The 21,642-nt window shown below is 49.0% G+C and overlaps 1 protein-coding gene across 1 annotated transcript; it reads left to right on the top strand.

Annotated features, from left to right (window-relative positions):
* Positions 1-3,681: 3,681 nt before the first annotated feature.
* On the top strand, positions 3,682-21,158 carry pcf11 (PCF11 cleavage and polyadenylation factor subunit). The gene is made up of 17 exons (XM_030068081.1): positions 3,682-4,038; positions 6,888-7,013; positions 7,771-7,953; positions 8,337-8,558; positions 8,907-9,901; positions 10,226-10,403; positions 11,569-11,980; positions 12,173-12,310; positions 12,409-13,808; positions 13,929-13,995; positions 14,299-14,433; positions 14,737-14,851; positions 16,116-16,299; positions 17,001-17,156; positions 17,571-17,663; positions 20,034-20,069; positions 20,231-21,158. The coding sequence occupies exons 1-17, from the start codon at positions 3,796-3,798 to the stop codon at positions 20,453-20,455; spliced, it is 4,908 nt and encodes a 1,635-aa protein (XP_029923941.1). The 5' UTR covers positions 3,682-3,795; the 3' UTR covers positions 20,456-21,158.
* The last annotated feature ends 484 nt before the right edge of the window (positions 21,159-21,642 follow it).

Raw genomic sequence — 21,642 nt, 5'->3', positions numbered from 1 at the left:
CATACCCAGTGCCACATAAAACATCAAATGCTCAAGCTGAAGATGGAAAAGCCAAAGTGTAGAAATGAGTTTTGAGGCGTGTTTTAAACACCTGAAGGGGAGGGGCTTGGGGGCTGCCACAGCACAGGCCCGGCTGCCTCTGAGCTTCAGTCTGCTTCTGGGCACGGACAGGAGAAGCTGGTCGGAGGATCTGAGTGTCCTTGAAGGAACATGGGGCTCCAGCAGGTCCGACCGGTATACGGGTGCCAAACCATTTAGACACTTAAAAACAAAGAGCAAGATTTTGAAATCAATCCTGTATTGCACTGGAAGCCAGTGGAGGGAGGACAATACAGGGCTAATGTGGTCTCGTTTTCGTGTACCTGTAAGCAAACGGGCAGCAGTGTTCTGGACTAACTGCAAGCGAGAGACGGAGAAGGAGGCTCTCCGCCCAGAACTGGACCAACTTAAAGAAAAGCTGCAGATCTGTGAGGTGGAGGACAAGAACCTCGAAGAAAAGTGCCGCACCTCCAAGAGCTCACTGATGAAAAAGACAAACCATCGGCCGGTTTCACCTCAGGCTCCGGGTCGATAAGAGCAAGACCAGGTCCCTACGCTCTGAGCACAAGGAGCTCAGATCCATCCTCCAGGAGCAGGAGGAGCGGAGCATGAAGCTCCGTGCAGGTGGAGGCCGTCCAGCAGGTGAAGGAGCTGCTCCTCCACCAGCTGACCTCCAGGAGGACCCTGTCCTCCAGAAAAACTCCTCCACACAGAGAACAGGAAACATGCGATAGCGACCGCGACACAAAGAAAGAAGAGTTTAAAGTTCAACAGTTTGGTTTATTTTCCCAACAAAATCAAATAACTGAAGGCAACTGACGGATAAACGTTTGACTCACTGACGTCACAAACCAGAGCTGCCAGATCCTCCAGGTTCCCGACTCCTAGAAACACATCAGGGACACGCATGGTTTCCTGAAGGGCTTCAGGCAAAAACACGTTTCCCTCAACACACACACACACACACACACACACAGACACACACACACACACACGTCCCTGTGTCTTTATTCATGCAGTAAAAGTGGCTCCTCCTCACTCCTCTCACTTTGTGCGGTGTTAGATCGACTCGCTGCGTTCAGAATATCACAGTTGGGCTTATTCTGGCTGTTTGGATGTTTTCTACACCAAAATGGGTCAAAATGACCACATTGTTGAGATAAAACTACCAAAACCTGGGTTGAAAAATCGAGCCCAGTCTCTGGGTTATCAGCATCACTTGGGTTAAAATTACTTATTTTATTTTGATCGACTTCTGCATAAAGAAATGAGTTGAAGAAATGAAATTTTTATGAAAAGCAAAAAAAATCAAGTTAATCACATATCAAACCAGCTGACCTGGAACCCAGCACAGTTTCAGCCTTACGGGCTTGAACCCCTAATAATAATAATGATAATGATAATAATAATACACATAATAATACACATATTATTATTATTATTATTATTATTAATAATATTATTATCATTAAAGTATAACACCAGTAAATAATCATTAAAAATAATTCAGCTACTATATTCAGCTAATATTCAGCAAGATTACAGATTAACTGGTTATTTGTTATTCTTCTACAAGGTTTTGGTGTGTGTTTGGTTTGTCAGACTGTACAGTGAAACACAAGGTCAGCAGGCACATCTGAACACACACACACACACACTCACACACACACAGCAGGCTGGTGTCCCCTCCCTGTCTAAAAATAATATCCTCCTGCAGCTTCATACATGGCAGCTGCACGTCCACAGATCACCTGTCAGTCAGACGCCGTGGGCGGGGCTTGGGTTGTTTTCAAGTGAACCGCATCGATCTGCAGCGCCGCACAAACGTACAGCGGCCTATCAGGGCCACGTTCCAGAGAAAACAATTACAGAGCCGGAGGAGAGAGAGAAAAAAAACACAGCCTCTGAAATTAAAATGGGAAATTTACAAGAAAAAAACTTGGATATTCTCTGAGAAGGAAAAAAAAATCACAAATTTATGAGAGAAAACCAGTGAAAACCAGTTTGTCCTCCTCCTGTTGGATCCAGTCTAAAGGAAATCCTGCTGGTCTGAGTCCAGAACCCCAACCTCCTCCTCAGCATGTGGACTCTGAAGAGACGTTGCTGTGACTTGGGCCGATTCAGAAGAAAACAATCTGCTGATTCTGGGTCAGATCAGCAGGATCTCCTTGTTCCTGTAGGATCTGCTGAGGGGATCAGCTGCAGGCCTGAGACACGGCCAGCAGGGGGCAGCACAGGTGGAGCCACAGGCAGGAAATAATTAATAAATGATTTTTAAAAAATTCCTTATGGTTCATGAGACAGTGTGCACAAACAGCAAATGGCCCAGTCGGCTTACGGTCATGTGTGGATTGTAGTCATATCCACGTTTTGGATCAGAAAAAAATTATCATCCTCGCTCATAGCAGATGGGTGGAAAAAAATTAAATCCTTTCAGTGTTGATAATAATGACAATAATACGAAGTGCGGTATAATTTCAGCCTGTAGGCCTTCTTAACAACATGTATTTATTTATTTTTTAACATCATTTTGTAATAAAGTGCAAATGTAAATCACAAACTTATGCCATTCCCATTTCCACATTTTTTCATCACTGTTGTGTTTCTTTGTTGTATAATATTAGTATAATGTTAGTTGTATAATATTACTTAATATTTTTCCGCCCAGAGAGATCAGACTGCCCGCGGTTTTATTACACTCTGATCTTATTTTATAATGCTTGATGAGTAAGAAACAAGAGAAACAGAACAGAACAGAATGTTGCAGTAAACAGAACAAATGTCACAGTAAATATGAAATATGAATATTTACTCCACTTTATAATGTTTGCTATAATATAGACAAATGATTGACAGCCTGTTTTGAGTTTTGGAGGCTTGCGGCAACTTTTCATAGCTTCTCTTTTTGATTTAATTTACAGAATAATTTCTCCAAAAATGTATCCAGACTGGCTGATATTATTACTCATGTTCAACAACCCCAATTTTTCAGCTGATGAATCTTACATAATTCATTTGATCATTATTTTGGCCAAATTTTATATCCATTAAAATTATTTGGCCTAAAGAAAAAAAAAAAAAAAAAAAAAAAAAAAAAAAAACTCCTCTTAGATTTTTAGATATTCTGACTTCAAAACATTTGACTGCTGTTGAAAATTTTAAAACTCAGAAACGACAAACTAAAACTAAAAACTATTAAATCATTCAGACATTTCAAATTTACTCTGAAGGGTTTTGTTTGTCTGTTTGTTTGTTTGTTGCTTTCTTTCTTGCCCCTACATTTTGTTATTTGCCTTTCGTTGTAATTTATTAATATTATTTTTTTTATACTGGTGTGTATTTACAGAGTCTTTTCACGTACTTGATCTGATTTTAATAAATAAAAGAAAAAATAACAGGATATCAGGTGGGGGGGCTCTCGGGGTCACGTGAGGTTTTCCGAGCGTTAGGTAATCGTCTTTTGGAAGCGTATTACGTAACAGGAGCGCTCTGATTGGCTAATTTGTCTGACCGTTATCTCTTCGGACCAATGACAGCAAATGACCCGGTCGCGAAACCACGCGCCGAGCCTATGGAAGGGCACTGACGTCACGGCGGGTATATATAGTTGTATGTGACGTAGGAGGCGACCAAGCAGCAGTCGCCATTTTCTCCGAAACGGAAAAGAAGGAGAAGGAGCAGGCGGCGGCTGAAATACGAACAACTTGACGTCTTTTTGCAGCGCGTCGGGGCATAATTAGCTAGCTAAATGTGTTCATGGACTGTCTGGTGATCAATGGTTATGGTATCGATCAGATTGGGTTAGATTTGTGCCGATCGCTCAGCGCAAAGATGGACGACGACGCGGCGCGGGAGGACGCCTGCCGAGAGTACCAGTCCTCCCTGGAAGACCTGACGTTCAACAGCAAGCCGCACATCAACATGCTGACCATCCTGGCCGAGGAAAACCTGCACTTCGCCAGGGACATCGTCGCAATAATTGAAGCACAAATAAGCAAGGTTTTTATGAATATAGAATTTTTAATTTCAGATGCTTTTGTGTCGACGTAACGTGCAGGTCGAGTTAGCTGGTAGCTAAACATGGCGGCTAACGTTCCACGACATGTCACCTGCCCTCGGCGTGCGGGCTAGCGGTTAGCCGTGTAGCATGGCGCCTCTGTTTGCCCTCTCTGTACGCAGGAGACCACAACCAGTTAACAGAACCGGCCTCAGACAGAACAGCTGCTTTTTAAACAGTAAATCCTCTGTAGAAAGTCGCCTCATTGCTTTGAAATCAGCTTCAGCGAGGCTCCGTGAAGTGAAAATCCACCGGCACCGAGCGGCTCCGCGCCGTGACTCCCGCAGCAGGCAGCAGGCTCCCGGGTCAGACCGGAGCCCGGAGCCCCGCTGAGGCTCACCCCGAGACACCCGAGCAGATCCACTCAGTCTCAAAATCAGGATATACTTTCTATTAAATTACAAAGAACTTATTAAATTAAAAAAAAAAAAAAAAAAAAGCTGCAGGGTGGTTATAATGAATTCGCCAGGAAATTACCAAAGTAATGGTTAAAAAATACGTGAATATTACTACTAATGCATCCCATTTAAAAAAAAATCATACAAAAAACGACCAGAAAATTGGTAAAATAAAATTTGTAAAACCTGAAATAAAATACACGACTGGAAATGAATCAAAACATTACCAGAAATTAAGTTTTTTAAAACAAATAATTATTCTAATTATATATTTTAAATTAAGTTACGGTAGAACTAGCACTAACTTGCAAAATAATGTTACAGGCAGTTATCCACTAGGAATTAACCAAACGTCACTAGAAAATTAGTAGAAAAAAAAAATGTACAGTTAAAATCAATTTTCCATAGGGCTACAACTAAATTGTAAAACAAAAATATCAAGAATGAATAAATAAAAAATTAAAAAATTAAATTTACCTTGAAATTGCCACAAAATTACATCACATTAGTCACATAAAAAATAGTGGGATTTGTCAGAAAAGTAGCAAAGTTGAATCAGTAAAATGTGAAAGAAAATTTGCAAATAAAGTTTAATGGAAATGAAAAATTAATCTTAATACAGAAAATCCCAGGCAATTATCCAAAATCCCACCCAAAGTAAAAAAAAAAAAAAAAAAGAGAGAGAGATTTTGTTTAAGTGTTTTTGGAATTATAGTGTAAAACTGTTAATTTATGGCTTTTTTGTTTTGTTTTTGGAATTTAATCTTAGCTACAGAATGCCTTATAAGTGAATGTGCTCAGGTTTCTAGGGGTCATAGATGGTAGTTGAATGAAAACTTTTCATATGCAAGCAGCCCTGGAACAAAAGCCTCAACTGGTTGTAACATAAACCATTGATGAGCCCATAAAGTCCGACCCCCGTTCATATCAATGGGGCAGAACGTGTCCGTCCTGTTTGTCAGGCTTCACCAGCGCCGCGCTGACTGGTGGATTTTGACTTCCATGTTGAGCCTCAGGTCTGATTTAACTCCCTTTCCCAGAATAATCCCGCTGCCCGTCACTGTATTTCCACCACACATTCATTTCTCCACATGATGACAAATGAGAAATAAAGCCCGTTGCTGTGTCCAGCTAGCTGCCATCGCCACTTCCTGACCTGCTTCTCAGTCTAGTTGATTGTTAATAAAGCTTGTCGACTAGCTGCTATTGAATATGGGAGTCAAAGCCCCTTCAGAGGGGACACCCCCCACCCCCACCCCTTTTGTAGAAATGCATTGTAGTCAGCAGTTTGAGATGCAAATGAATCTTTGTGGTCAGTGTTTGCATTTTGACGACTGGCAAAGTCATTCTTCGGTCACCTGAAGCCTGACCGGATAGTTATTTTTCTTATATCTGATAATAATTAATTCACTAGTCAATCTTGAATTATTTTTTTGAAATGTCAATGAATGGTTTAAACATGTTATAATAAAAAATGTGAAATGTGCTTTTTGTCATTTTTTATTTCCCAGTGTAATTTATTGGTATGACTCTGGTTCCATTCACTCATCAGTAGCAGATGTGTTGGCTCTGGTTTGCACATACAGTCTCACTCAGTTTGGTAACCTGTTGGCACTAATGCTGCACTCTAGTAACAGTAGGCTTTGGCTTCCAGCCTTTTTAGTGTAAAGAGTTTAAATCCAGCTTCTTAAATGCCTAAAAACCAGCCTGTCATCACTATTTGTAATGGGTTAACAGTTTATTTTTTAAAAACTGAAGGGAAAACATGTTTAAATGGTCACATTTTCCAAGAGTGTGTGTGAATAAAGCTCCTCTGTGGAGACGAGTTGAACTCACTGACTTCTGGGTAAAGTACAAAGAGGGTGACAACAAACCCTCTTTGGAGGTAAACTGAAAGGTTCCTGACCAGCGGACACAAATCTCAACTTTGTTTTCCCCTTAACGGATAATCTTTTTGACGCTTAACACGTGGATCTGAATTTTTTTTTTTTTTTTTTTTTTTTTTTCCCTTCAAGTTTTGTGATGGAATTTCAGCTTTGATGTTGGACTTCATGGACACAACAGATCATCTGGCTCCAGCAGCTCCTTTCTGTTTTGAAAGTCCAGTGTGAGGATTTTTCACCCGTTTTGAGAAGATTTTTTTCTTCTGGATGGGGAAGGATTTGGATTTTTTTTTTCCCTGTCGTGATGCTCTGGACATGTTTTCCTCACCTGACACAAACTTTTTCATTTTTTGTCCTGAGTTTTTTCTTTTTTGTGACGTCTGTCTCCTGTGTTTTTGTGGGTGGGGATGGGGGTGGGTGGTGGTGGTGGGTTGGGTTGGGGTTGATGCTGAAATGTTGGTTTTTAACCCCTGTTGTTTTCTAAACTTGTTGAGTTCTCTATTGCTCCAGGCGCCACCCTCCGAGAAGCTTCCAGTTTTGTACTTAGTGGATTCCATAGTGAAGAATGTTGGAGGAGAGTACCTTGCAGTGTTTGCTAAAAACCTAGTCACTTCATTTATATGTGTCTTTGAAAAGGTACACACCATTTTCTCTTTGCTGCCGTTTAGCACTGTTACAGATAAAGCACTAAGACACCTCCCCTCCCTCCTGCTGTGTTGCTTGCTTTCCATGTCAGTCTCATGCACTCTGCCTTGTTGTATTTAATGCCATTTAATGCCTTTTTTACTAATAAAGTGGTGGGTGGATGGATTGTATGCATCGCTTTTAAAGTTTTACAAATATATGCTGAAATTGTTTTCACTGACTAATTTTTTAACTCTTTGAAACCCAGAAGCCTGTGGGTGGGCTTTTATACTGAAAAAATTTATTTCACCCTCCGATCAAAATTCACTTTTGTATTATTTTTGAAAATTGTATTCACTACTTTTTTGATTAATTTTAAGAAAACGGATTTGATAATTTTATGGTAAATATTTTGCACATTTTTTTCTTTTGGTCATTTAAAAAATGTTTTTTTTTTTTTTTTTTTTTTGTATCTTGCATTTTTGGGAGATTCGGTGCCAATTTTATCATAATTTTGAATTTTTTTCCAGTTTGGTTTCTCTTGTGGTAATTCAACATGAATTATCTTGTCATTGAATTCTAAATATACAATGTTTTTGAAAGGAAAGTGAATTTGCTCAGGTTTCAAAGGGTTAAAGTGTGTCCTACACTTCCCAGTTGAGGCAGTCAGGGTATGGGGGGGGGGTCAGACTAACACCAGAACAGTGAGTGAGTGATACTGCAGGTGTGTGTTGGAGGCTGTGGACCAAGCACTGTCCTCTGTTTGTAGGTGGATGAGAACATTAGAAAGAGTCTGTTCAAGTTACGCTCGACGTGGGACGATGTGTTCCCGCTGAAGAAGCTGTACGCTCTGGACGTGCGGGTCAACAACCTGGACCCGGCCTGGCCCATCAAGCCGCTGCCGCCCACCGTCAACGCCAGCATTCACGTCAACCCAAGGTTTTTAAAACAGGTGTGTGTTGTGCTGCGGGGCTCATCTGGGACTCTCTCTGTTGAGTGTTTGTTTCCTAAATGTCTCACAAGCGGGAATGAAAGTCTATTCATTCTCAGCTCCACTTTGTTTTGACCAAAACCTGAAGCTCGCTGCCGTCAGGTTCAGTTTGACACCTGGAATCTGAGGAGAATTTGGGACCTGAGTGGTGCAGATCACTGGATCTCAAGTTCTGGTCCACAGAGCTTCTTGGCAAAGTGTCAAAAACCAAAAAAGTCACCGCTGGGTTTCAGTTGAAATGTTAAGCACCAGTCAGATCTGAATAAACCCTCTAGATGTCATGTCTCACATCTGCACTGTTTCTTCTCTGTCCCACTCTGACTGAACCCCGGCTGTGTGTCCAGTCTGAGGAGGCGTCCTCTCCACGGGCCACCACACCCCAGCCGACACCCCCCGCACCCGTCCCGGCCCCTGCTCCGGCCCCCGTCCCTGCGCCGGCGGTGAGCGAGGCCAGCCTGACCCAGGAGCAGCTGATCCGGCAGCAGCTGCTGGCCAAGCAGAAGCAGCTCTTGGAACTGCAGCAGAAGAAGATCGAGCTGGAGCTGGAGCAGACCAAGGCTCAGCTGGTAGGAGGAACAGCCGCTCCACTTCTGATCTTACATGTTTCACAGGCAACACGGCCACTGGTTTCTCCTGATGAGAGACTTAACACACCAATCCTTCCTGACCTGTCATGGTTGTATGTTTTTTTTTTTTCTCAGCTTTGATTTCTTTTCAGCTTTGTGTTGACACATGCAGTTCAGGTTGTCTTGCCAGTTTTCATTTCAGTTATTTGTGCCTGTGTCTTTGATACTTTCATGTTGTCTTATTGAACAGAGAGTGATCTGCACACAGAAACTGGGTCACAGGCTGAGAAGTTTCTTTTTTTCGTTGGTGGCTGGCTTGTGAATAATCTTTGCCGTCCTCTTTTCCAGGCAGGGGGCTTCGTGTTAACCACCCCTTCTACAGCCAACACTCCACCGGCCTCCGGCAGCTCAGCGCCAAAGGCAGCCAGCCAGCCCGGCCCTGTCATCCGGCCATGGATCCCTCCTCAGCCCGAAGCAAAGCCTTCCACCAGAGATCCCCGCCTCAACCGCTCTGGCCCGGCGCCAGGCCCCCAGCCCAAAGAACAGCCGGCGGGTAGAAAAGACGAGTCCGGTACGGTAGGCCCCGCCCACACACCGGAGAAACGTCTGCCAGAGAAATCCAGCAAGCCAGACAAGAGCAGGACTCTGAAAAGAGATGCACTGGAAGAGAAGCCCAAATCCAAATCCCCGTCTCCTATGGCCAAAGGCGGACAGAGCAAGAACAAGCACGCCGAGGCCGAGAGCCCGAAGATGCCCGATGTGGCCAAGAAGGACCCTCGGCTGCGCAAACGCCTGCAGGACAAGAGCAGTGAGGCCCGAGATGACGAGCAGAAGGAGAAGAAGCGATGTGGTGACAAGAAAGAGAGAGAGGAGGCGACACGGGCGGCCGAAGCTCAGAAGCCCAAAGCGAAGCTGGTGAACGGCTCGGTGAACAAACACGAGCGCGGCGCCTCCGCCGAGAAAGCAGAGTTCAAGAGCGGCGGCAACGCGCGTACCAACGCCAGGAAACGCACGCGCTCGCGGTCCAGGTCACGCTCGCCCTCCACGTCCTCGCCCAAGAGGAAAGACAGGAGGTCGCCCAAGAGCCGAGCAAGGAGCAGCTCCTCCTCCCCCTCGCCGTCTCACAAACTTGGCAAACCCAGGAGAGCGCACGGCGACGAGCTTCAGCACGGCAAACCCGGCCGCGAGGAGAGGCCGGCGCTCAAAAAGAACACGGCAGAGAGCCGCAGGAACAAGAGGCCGGCCGAGGAGAGACACTCCGAGTCCAGAGAGTCCCACTCGCCCCGCAAGGAGAGCAAGGAGCTGCCACACCGCTGGAGGAGCGGCTGGGAGGAGAACAAACAGTGAGTCAGAACTGCTCTGGGGTCAGAGGTCACACAGGTTAATCCAGCGGCGTGCAGGCAGACTCAGCTGGGCTCAATGAATAATCTGTGTAGAAACTTTTAAACTTTAATTCAGAAGAGCTTTACTCTAGTCATCAATGTTCTGTATTTTTTGCGTAGTACAAATTTAGAGTCATTGAATGTCGACAGCCTCAGATAAAAATATAAATAGGGATCTGTGTTGGTTTGAAAAATCCCATTTCAGTCTGTTCTGCTGCTTTATCATTGGGAAATTGTTAGTCGTGGCTCCTTTTCAAAGTGAAAACTCATCCTGTGTCTCCTCAGTCTGAAGCAGTGTGAGGATTCGTCCCACGGGAAGGCCAGCGCCCAGAGACACAAGCCATACAACACGCTGCCACGGCCCACCACGCCCCGAACCCCCAAACACCGGCTCAGCGTGGACGCCAACCTGCAGATCCCCGAGGTCCTCAACTCGGCCAGCAAGAGGGACCTGCTGAGGAGGGTGTGTCTCAAACTGTTCACTGTCACTGTTTGTCTTCTGATGCCGCCTTCATGGCTTTGTGCTCTTTGCCTCCACAGCATCTATGATTGGTAATTCATATCTCTAGCCCCTTTTCCACTAGTACCTACTCAGCTCGACTCTACTCGGTTTAAGAGCTTTTCCATCAGGTGGTAGTACCTGCTAGCAGGTCCCATTTTGGGACCCACTCAGCCGGGGTTCCAAGCGAGCTGAGTCGAGCTGAAAATGTGACGTTAACGCCATGCAGGCAACTGATTGGACAGGGAGTGACAAGAACGACTCCTGCACGAAAACAAAACCCAACATTTAAAAAAAAAAAAAAAAAACGGCAACATGCAAAGTCGGAAAATGGCAAGCAAACCGCTACCGTGGTCAAATAAAGATGTGGAGACTTTTCTGAGCTTGATGGCGGCCCAAAGAATCCAGAGGGAGCTGGACGGTGCGCCGCCTTGCTGTGACGACTCCACCCACGGCGAGGTGCCACTCAACTGTAATGGAAAACCACCTAAACCGTGTCGAGTCGAACCGAGTAGATACTAATGGAAAAGGGCCATCTGTTACTGCACCAAAACCTCAGGCGTCCAAAGTTTCCCCATAATAATCCTGAAGCCACAAGGGGAGCTTTCACTGCCTGTTTTAACTGGACTGCGGTCTGTTCCTTTGTTTATTCTTATTGAGATGTGACAATTCAAAATTTGATTCATAATGAACAAACAAACTGATCTGAAAAGTCAGGACTTGCTGCGTTATTTCAATTCAGAACGGGTGAAAAACAAGTGCAGCAACAGTCATCCAGCCGGGAATGACAAGCCGGGTGTCCTTTCAGAGCTCCGTGCTCTGATGTTCTGTTTCAGTGACGTTAGAGCCGACAGGGGTTTGACAACAAGTCACCCTTTGTTATGGTGAGATCTGAATCAACAGAGAAATGTTTCTTCAGCACTTCACTAAATCCTGCTGCAGACAGCGGCCCCCTGGAGGAAAATGCGGTGTTTGCTCTTCTTGGCGTCCACTTTTTCTGAGTCAGCACCTTGAACACAACATGGTGGAAAATTGGTTAGAAACGTAGTGGTAAATTCCAGTCCAGTTCAAAGAGGATAATCATGATCTCAATATTATAATAATACTGAGCCGTCCTCTGTGTCTGCAGGCCAGCAAACGTCTAGAGAGCGGCGAGATTTCCCAGGAAGACTTCTTGAACGTGGCCCACCAGATCAAGCAGCTCTTCCAGTACCAGGAGGAGAAGCAGCAGCGCTCCGATATCTGGGAGACCTCCGGCGACCAGCAGAACAAGTTCCCCGGCAAGAAGCAGCCACTGCTGGCCACGCCCCCCTCGCCTCAGTCCCGGGCACATGACGCCATGGGCGAAGCCGAGCTGTCGTACTACGAGCACAAGTCCAAGCTGAGGAGGACGCAGGTGAACCGCCGACCGGCCGGGGATGAATGGAAGGACGAGGACAGTCCCGAGGACGGTGAGGACGCCGGCCAAGGGAGCAAGCAGGGCGGCCGGGGCCCCGCACACCCCCCACACAAATACAGCCTTCCACCACGGGACAGGCAAGGTAATCATCGCACTCTCACATACATACACTCACACGGGACAGGCAGGGTAATGTGAAGGCAGCCACACGCACACAGCCTGTATTTGCCTTTAGAGTGTCCAGAGTCTTCAGCCTGGCTGGGACACTCAGATGTGACCAGCTGGTTGTCCCGTGGCCACCTGTCCTGACTCTGACTCTGGTGTGTTTTGGCAGGGGAGCGGCAGAGTAAGGAGCGTGAGGAGCCGCCTCAACCGGCTCAGACTCCCATGATCGAGGAGTACAACCACGGCAAGGAGTTCCCCACCCTGAAGGGGCTGCGCTTCAGGAGGAGGGCGGACCCCCGAGAGTCCAGTGAGTGTAAAGGTGTCCTCCTGTGCAGAGGTGGTGTTTGTTCAGGGGCTCAGTCTTCAGGTTAAATGTTCTTTGTGTTTCTTGATGAACCCTTCCAGGTGAGCGGGAGTGGAACTCTCCCCTGACCGAGCGCCAGCGTTACGACGAGAGGGAGGAGCAGAAAAGCGGTTATGATGCTCCAAGGAGGTTCGGCGAGTCCCGCCACCCTGACCCACGGAGGCAGGAGCGCCTCCCTCCCTCGGCCACCGTGGTGCACAGGAACTGTCCGAGCCCGGCCGGCCTGGAGGCGCCGACCCGCCAGTCCCCGGTGGCCGGGTACGAGCGGGAGCGCCTCTCACCGCTCCACCAAAAAGACTCGGCAGAGATGAGCCCCATCCCGCGGTTCGAGAGCCCCAACAGTGAGCACTCGGACGACGGGCCGTTGAACCTGGACGTACCACCTCCTCACCCTCACCCCCCTCCCCGGTCCATCCTCAAGGCACCCCCCCGCGGGGGACCGCTTTCCTCGGTCCGCCAGCACAGCGACTCCCCGGGACACACGCCGCCTCACGAGGGAGCCCACGCTCACTCACGGTATGACGGCCCCGGACACACCGGCCCGTCCAGGCCGCACCCCCCGGGACGGTTCGAAGGCGGCGGCCCCGCGCGCTTTGATGAACCCTCTCGGTACAACGGCCCTCACCACCAGGGCCCCGGCAGGTTCGAGGGCGGCGGTGCGCCTGGACACAGCATGCCAGAAAGGTTTGACGGACCCGGTCGCTACGACCCACCCATAACTCACGGCCCGATGAGAGGTGGGGACAGCATGGTGAGGTTCGAGGGCCCGCCCCACTCTCAGGGCTCCGGCAGGTACGACGGTCCCATCGGCCAACAGCCACCGGGCCGGTTTGACGGCCAGGGGCCCGGCCCCGCGCACTTTGACGGGCCCATGCAGCGCTTCGAGGGGCCGCGGCGGTTCGACAACAATATGGCGCCCGGGCCGGGACACGGGCCGATGGGCTTCCAGCAGCAGCAGCAGCAGCAGCGCCCCATGCGGTTCGACTGCCCTCCAAACCAGATGGGCCCGATGCGGTTTGAGGGCCCCGGCCCGATGCGGTTTGAGGGGCCTGGACCGATGCGGTTTGAAGGGCCGGGCCAGCCCGGGCCCCGGTTTGAAATGCACCAGGGCATGCCCCCCCGCTACGAATGCTCCCCCGCCCAGCAGGGCCCGCCCCAGTACGGCCCGCCCCACAACATGCAGCACCCCATGAGGCCCCTGGGTCCCCCCGTCTACGAAAACCCGGCCCCTCCTCAGCAGAACTTCAACGTGGCTGCCCAGCGCTTCCCGGAGCCCCTGAACCCTCAGTACCCCGCCGGCCCGCTGGCCTTCCAGACGCCGCAGAACCAGAACCTGCAGGGGGCCGGCTTCAACATGCAGCCCGCCCCCCCCTTCAGCCAGCCGGCCCCCGGGCCCTTCTACAGCCCCGCGGCCCCCGCAGGCTCCATGCAGCAGCAGCAGGTGAGCCACCGCCCCTCTGTCTCTGAGCAGCACCATCTGACCGAGTTTGTAGTAGGGTGTGTGTGTGTGTGTGTGTGTGTGAAGTGTTTACTGACCACTGACCTGGTCTTCTGTCTTCAGGTGAACTTGATGGCCAACCTCAACCAGCCCTTCCTGCCTCAGAACGCTGTGCCTTTCAGACAGCCAGGTGAGCCCCCCCCCCCCTCTGTCAGGACAGGTGCACACAGGTGCAGGTGCAGGTTCAGGTGATGACATGCAGAGTGTTTGAGGGAGCAGAACTCCTGAAGGTCATGTCAGGTTGTTTTTCATGGAGCAAAATGAAGTGCAGCTGCTAAACCTCTGAAGCACACAGGTTGATTTTAGTGTTGATTCTTTACCTCTGAGATGTTTAGAGACCCTCAGAGATCTCAGTCTCATAACTCAGTGCTGCATCGCTCTGCGTGCTGCTGGTCTCTGGTTTCACTAACTGGTCTCACTGGTTTCCCTGCAGCTCCCCAGTTTGTTTCTCCAGAAAGCCACTTTGGTCAGGTTGATGTCAACGACTTGCTGTCCAAACTCATCTCCACCGGCATCATCCCCGCGGCCAAGCCTACCCAGACCGACACCACGGCAACCACTGAGACCGGTCAGCACACACACACACACACACACACACACACACACACACACACACACGTCTCTCTGAATAGAATGGTGCCATATCCAGTTCGACAGGATTTTTTTTTTTCAGTTTTGTGGAAAATTTGCATGTCTACTCATAAAATGAATAATTAGTGTTGGTGATTTTTTTCTCGTTTATGTTTTAGTTGCAGGATTTTAAACTGCCACCTTAACAGGTGATGAGCTGCTTGAGAGGACTGAAATATTTCCCAGAATGCTCTGTGTCAGGAGTTGTGCATTTCAGAGGCTGACATACGTCTCGTTGCAGAGTCTGCGGTGGCAGCTGCCCCCGGGCCGGCGGCCGAGGAGGAGGAGGAGGAGGAGCAGGAGGTGGAGGAAGACGTGCCCGACCTCACCAGCTTCCACATCGAGGACATGAAACAGTGAGTACACCTGTCTGACTGCTGACACACACACACACACACACACACACACACACACACAGGGCTCAGTGTGGAGTGAAGGGTTTGCATAGTTAAGTGTTGACTCCCTGTGGTGAGAAGTCGATGTTTGGCTGAAACTCTGACTACGTTTACATGCACACCAAATTCCGGTTCGACTCTGAATTCTCTCCAACCGGAATATGACCTTAATCTGGTTCAGTGTGTTTACATGACACGTGCACAACCGGAACATTGAGGATATTCTGGTTAATACAGGAATAAGGTGTGCATGTAAACGTGCTCAATAAAACATGAGAGGAGCTGCCGGCCTGTGCCACGTGATGTCAGGAGTGAGCTGCATCACTCCTCCACCTCCTGCCTCACCTCCTGCCTCAGCCCCTCCTGCCTCACCTCCTGCCTCACCTCCTTCCTCAGCCCCTCCTGCCTCACCTCCTTCCTCAGCCCCTCCTGCCTCACCTCCTCCTGCCCCTCCTGCCTCAGCCCCTCCTGCCTCAGCCCCTCCTGCCTCACCTCCTCCTGCCCCTCCTGCCTCAGCCCCTCCTGCCTCACCTCCTGCCTCACCTCCTTCCTCAGCCCCTCCTGCCTCAGCCCCTCCTGCCTCACCTCCTCCTCCCTCAGCCCCTCCTCCCTCAGCCCCTCCTCCCTCAGCCCCTCCTGCCTCACCTCCTCCCTCAGCCCCTCCTCCCTCACCTCCTGCCTCAGCCCCTCCTCCCTCACCTCCTGCCTCAGCCCCTCCTCCCTCACCTCCTGCCTCAGCCCCTCCTCCCTCACCTCCTGCCTCAGCCCCTCCTGCCTCACCTCCTCCCTCAGCCCCTCCTCCCTCACCTCCTGCCTCAGCCCCTCCTCCCTCACCTCCTCCTGCCTCACCTCCTGCCTCAGCCCCTCCTCCCTCAGCCCCTCCTCCCTCAGCACCTCCTCCCTCAGCACCTCCTGCCTCAGCCCCTCCTCCCTCAGCCCCTCCTCCCTCAGCCCCTCCTCCCTCAGCCCCTCCTCCCTCACCTCCTGCCTCAGCCCCTCCTCCCTCACCTCCTCCTGCCTCACCTCCTCCCTCACCCCCTCCTCCCTCACCTCCTCCTGCCTCACCTCCTCCCTCACCCCCTCCTCCCTCAGCCCCTCCTGCCTCACCTCCTCCCTCAGCCCCTCCTCCCTCACCTCCTGACGGCGCAGGGCGTCTGTTGGTGTCGTGCGTTGTGGGATGTTGTCCTGTTGCCGTGGTGATGATGTGCGTGCTCTGCGCCTGCAGGCGTTTCGACAGCGTGGTGACCAAGCTGTACACGGGCATCCAGTGCTACTCGTGCGGCATGAGGTTCACCGCCGCCCAGACCGACGTGTACGCCGACCACCTGGACTGGCACTACAGACAGAACCGCTCAGAGAAGGACGTGAGCCGCAAGGTCACACACCGCCGCTGGTACTACAGCCTGACGGTGAGCGCACACACACACACACACACACACATACACACACACACACACACACTCTGTCCCTCTGCATTAGACTGCTGGGGGGTCAGAGTGTGATAGATCCTCCAGGTTTGGTGTGTCGGCTGCTTCCCAGAGGAGAGAACGAGCAGCACGACTGCTCCTCTCCAGAATGAATGACGTGGACGAGCAAACAACATTCAGAGCTGAAAAAAAAAGCAACACGTTTGTTTGGGATTCATTTTCCACGGTGTTTCCCAGCCCTCTTTCTCACCAACTGGTGGAACTACTTTGTCTGTGTATCCCTACGCAGCAGCAGCTCTCCCTAGTGCTGTGTGTTTGACAGCTGCTGGGCGGAGTGACACACAAACACAAGAGCTGAGGAAGGGAAGCAGCTGATTGGTCAAACCCAGAGGATCTGTTAGACTAAAGCAGCGCTGGAAGAAGCTGGTCAGGAGAATATTTTGTCACATGCGTTTTCTACATCCAGCTGGTATCACGACGCTGATTCCTGAAGAATGCAAGAATTAAAATGTCAAAGAAGTGTGTATATCATGTTGCTCTGTGATATTTGGCATGGAGGTATTGAAGCTTGTCCCTGTCATGCAGCTCCAGTCTGGACTCTATAAAAATAACACCAGTAACACCCATCTCTGACTGTGTGTGTGTGTGTGTGTGTGTGTGTGTGTGTGTGTGTGTGTGTGTAGGACTGGATTGAGTTTGAGGAGATCGCTGATCTGGAGGAGCGGGCCAAGAGTCAGTTCTTTGAGAAGGAGAACGAGGAGGAGGAGCAGAAGAGCCAGGAGGCGGCGAGGGAGAAGGAGTTCCAGAGCGTCCGGGCCACGGCCGACGTGGTGGGAGAGGTGAGCTCGCCACACCTGGAGACGGGACGCCGCCCGGCTCCCTCCAGCAGGAGGAGTGTGTGTTCTGCTGCTCGTGTATCATCATGAGGGTTTTTTTCACGTTGTGAGGAAATCATATTTGATGTTCGTCGGTGCAGCATCACCACATTCTGGCTGTGTCGTTGCCATAGTAACTTCGTTTCGGTTTACACCACTAAAACTGGATTCTGGATTTACTTTACTGGCTTGCAGCAGGACAGGGGGATTCTGGGTAATGAAGTTCAGTTTTCAGGGCCTCTTGCTGGAAACAGTTCATTTCATTTGGTTGATTCAACTGAAACAGGAAGTGAAGCAGAAAGACTGATCTGCGGTGTGTGTGTGTGTGTGTGTGTGTGTGTGTGTGTGTGTGTGTGTGTGTGTGTGTGTGTGTTGCAGTCATGTGACATCTGCCAGGAGGCGTTTGAGATGTACTGGGAGGAAGAGGAGGAGGAGTGGCACCTGAAGAACGCCATCAGGGTGGACGGCAAGGTATGACATCACCAGTGACATCACTGCTCAGGGTTGAGTGTGTGTGTGTGTGTGTGTGTGTGTGTGTGTGTGTGTGGACTCAGATGAGCGTCAGTCTGAAACCTGCTGCAGTTTAAATAGATTTTAACAAAGAATTTTAAAAACTGAGCGTCTGCGGCACATCAGGATGACTCAGCAGCTTCAGCCTCAGCAGGCGATGACGCTTTGTGCTGAGTCAGCTCGTTGGTGGAAGAGTCAAGTCAACTTTATTTCATCCAGAAAAACAGAAATTACAGCGCCTGTACCCTCCGTCATGCCCACAAAAGACCTCAGTGAAGAGTAGGGCTGCACAATTAATCGAATTTTAATCGTGATCACGATTTTGGCTGCCACGATTAAATGAGCCTGATCGTCGGCGATATTTACATTTAAAATGCGGCTCTGCTGCGAATCTAATCAAGCACTTTCTCAGCCAGTAGTCAGCCAACCACCAGGGGGCGAACGCACGGTTAAGGCTTCATTAAGCTGCCTAAATAACAAGCAAGCGCACCTGCAGCAGCAGCCTCAAGTTACTCGGTGGACTAATGAGAGCGAGTCATGTCGGGAGGAGAAGGGAAACTACGGCAGTTCCTGCAACAAGTTCCCCGTCAGAGAGGCTCCTCAGGGCCGCTCACACAGGGCTGTTTGCTCCGTATCGTGCTAAAGCAAAAATCCCCCCCTCCCCAGTCCCCGGCTGGCCTGCACTCACATTACCTAAAGCCCAAACGCGCCCAAGCGCGATTTCCCCTGGTGTGCACGTCGTCACGTTCAAATATGACAACAGGCATGTTCAGACGTCATCATGAATCAATGTAGTTCAAATACATTCATCATGTCTTCCTTTTAACTAAAAGACGTTTCTGTTTCTTTTAATCAGACATGGGATGTTTATTTACCTTGACAGTTTCGGAGGTAACTGCCTCCTTCAGAAAGGTCCAACTGACAGCTGGGGCAGCATGTCAGCTGGCTGCTACATTCACCCGGGTGGCCACGCACACAGCGCGGTGCTGCAGCCAGCCCACCTGATGCTGGCTGGTGCTGCGGCCGGCACCGCGCCCACCTGGTCAGGTCTGCCGGATCTGACAGGTGCGCGGCGCACACAGACTGCTATATATACCTTTCATCATAAATCAACTTTTGTTTATACACGGTTGCAGCAGCACAATGGACAGCGAGACAGACAACATGGTTGATTATTGATTGCACAACGCGGCGCTGCGCGCATTAAGCGATTTTGCGGAGGCAGGAGGAAAGTTGCATGATTTACGTCATATCCACGTTCGCGCGCTGCGTGCGTGACCGTGCATGTGCTCGTGCATGAACGCCCGTACCGTGCTGGAGCACACCCCTTCCAACCGTGTCAGAGCGGGGGAAGTGTGCTGTATTCAAGCACGGAACGGAGCGATCACACTAGTCAAATAATTTTATTAATTTATTTATTTTATTATTATTAAGCATTTAGTCTTATTTAAAGTTTCATTTTGCATTGAAAACTGTTCATATATTGTTTGTTTAAAAGTAGTACAATAAAAATACAGATGCTTTCCCTAACATGATGAATAATCGTGATGAATAATCGTGATCACAATATTGATCAAAATAATCGTGATTATCATTTTGGCCATAATCGTGCAGCCCTAGTGAAGAGTAAAAAATAGTTACAGGCCAAGATAAAACATTAACATGAATTCACACTAAAGAAGATCATAAATAAACATTAAATACATTAAATCCCTTAAAGCTAAAAGTTCTCCTAATGTACGTTTAAAGTCTCGCTAAAGAGCACCTTAACCATGACCTCTGCTCCCACAAGCATGAGGAGGAGACAGGAGGCTGACAGGAGGAGACAGGAGGCTGCGTGGTCTTAGACGTCAGTTTGTCCAGGAGGTCAAAGTTCACATCGTCCATGAAGGTTCATGAAGTCTAAACTTTATATTTCCATGGTTCACATCGTTCACTCCGCTGTGACTGTCTGCCCGGCCATGAGGGCCTTTGTGGGGAGAAAAAAATAACTGAAGTGAAAATTTACTGAAGTTTTTTTTTCGTCGCGAATTTATGAATTTATTTTCTCATAATTTGAAAGTTGGTTCTCATAAGTTTCTTATGTTTTTCTTGTAAATGTACAGATTTAATGTAATTGTCTCGTACAGCATCGGCAGCTAAACTCAGCTTTTTAATCATCAGTCAGCCTGAGCCCACTTTAAAGTTTAGCTGTTCTGCCTGACAACAAGTGACACCGAGCAAAAGCTGCAGCTGATTGGACGGACGTCAGCGTGTTCACCTGGAGGGCAGACAGACAGGTGTGCTCAGGTGATCCAAACTCTAACCTGTCCTCTGTCTCCTCTGTTGCAGCCGTACCACCCGTCCTGTTACGAAGATTACAAGAACGTAAGTATCTTCTGTTTAAAGGGACATTCTGCAGTAGTTTGCTGTAGCTCAGCGGGGGGTCAGGGTCAGGGTCAGGGTTAGGGCCTGGGTATCAAAGTCCCATCAGCCTTTGCGGCTCAGTTTGATGAGTTGTGCTGACCGGCGTGCGTTTCCCTCCTCAGACGTCGTCGTTCCTCGACGCCACGCCGTCGCCCAACAAGCTGCTGACCGAGAACCCGCTCAGCGCCTTTGTGAAGCGCGAGCCGGAGGAGGACGAGGTCACTTCCTGTGACGCCGCCGTCAAACAGGAGGCGGAGCCCGAGGACGGCGGGGCTCCGGACGTGAAGCGGGAGCAGGAGGAGGTTCCTGTGGAGGCGAGCGTCACGCCGGCGAGTGCAATTTCCTGAAGCAGGAAGGGCAGCAGAGCGCGTTTTGTTTTTTAAAGGAGAAGATATTGATATTTTTTTACAGCTGAGGCGGGGCTTCAGCGACGCCACGTGATGAATACATTTTTGTATTTGGATTCTGCCTGTTCCTTTCAGGTCTGTTTACTGGACTGAAACATCAGAATTGCAAAAAAAAAAAAGAAAATATATGAAAAAAGTTCTTTCGTTTTTCGGGGGAAAATGTATGTAAATAATTTAATTTATAAATTAAAGTATTTTTTGGTATCTCTTGTGTAATATTGATTGAATCTAAAAGGGCCGTGATTATGACTCTCAGAAATTTGCTTTAATGGTTTTGGCTCCCTCAGTCAGTTTGTACAGAGTTTAATTTTATTCCTGAGGTTTCAGTCTGAGTTCTTCCTGAGTTGGATGTGAATTAACTGTAGCTGAAGTGCCACTCGTTGTTGTTGTTGTTGTCGGCTCCGTTAACCAAGGTAAGCATTGAAACCCCGCCGGTTTGGATCCAGATTGATCCGGTTTGGTCCAGTTCGCCTGCGCCGAGGCTTCCCGGTCGGAACAGGAAGGTGCGTTTGATTTGTGGGCCGGTCTTCAATAAAGAGGAGTCTGAAAGTGGCTTTGTGTTGGTGTGAACAGTGATTGGTGTGTCTCACTTTTTATTGTCACTTCGGTTCTGAAAACTAAATAAAGGTTCTGTGGATTTAAAGAGCCAGTGTCCCGATTCTGATTTCGTGTGAAGGAGTTTCTGTCTGTCTGGCTGTCGCCAAGGAAAACTGACCAAACAAGAACGAGGTGTGAAAAAACATTTTCATGAACTGAAGGAAAGATGAAAGCAGGGCTTCACTTTAAAAATCAATAACACGGGGCGTCCCGGTGGCTCCCTGCCTGAGAGGGCGTCCCGTGCACCGAGGCTGATCCTGGGTCTGGACCCGACCTCAGGCCCTTCACTGCAGCAAAACATGTAAATGTAAAATCACAAAGTACAGAAGCTGCTCCGTTACAGAAACTAAAGTAAAAGCCATGAATTCCTTCCTTCCATCCTGCTGCTGTATAAACTTCCAACCACAGGGGGGCGCTGCTGTCCCACATCATTTAATTGTATTTTCTTCAGGCGAATTAAACTAAACAAAACACTGAATAAACAGCTGAGGAGGAAACATTTCACTCAGGTACCAACAAGACACTGCAGG

This window comes from Myripristis murdjan, chromosome 14 (assembly GCF_902150065.1).
Source record: "Myripristis murdjan chromosome 14, fMyrMur1.1, whole genome shotgun sequence".
NCBI lineage: Eukaryota > Metazoa > Chordata > Actinopteri > Holocentriformes > Holocentridae > Myripristis > Myripristis murdjan.
The sequence above is the reverse complement of the archived record's forward strand: the minus strand, read 5'-3'. Positions and strand labels throughout refer to the sequence as shown.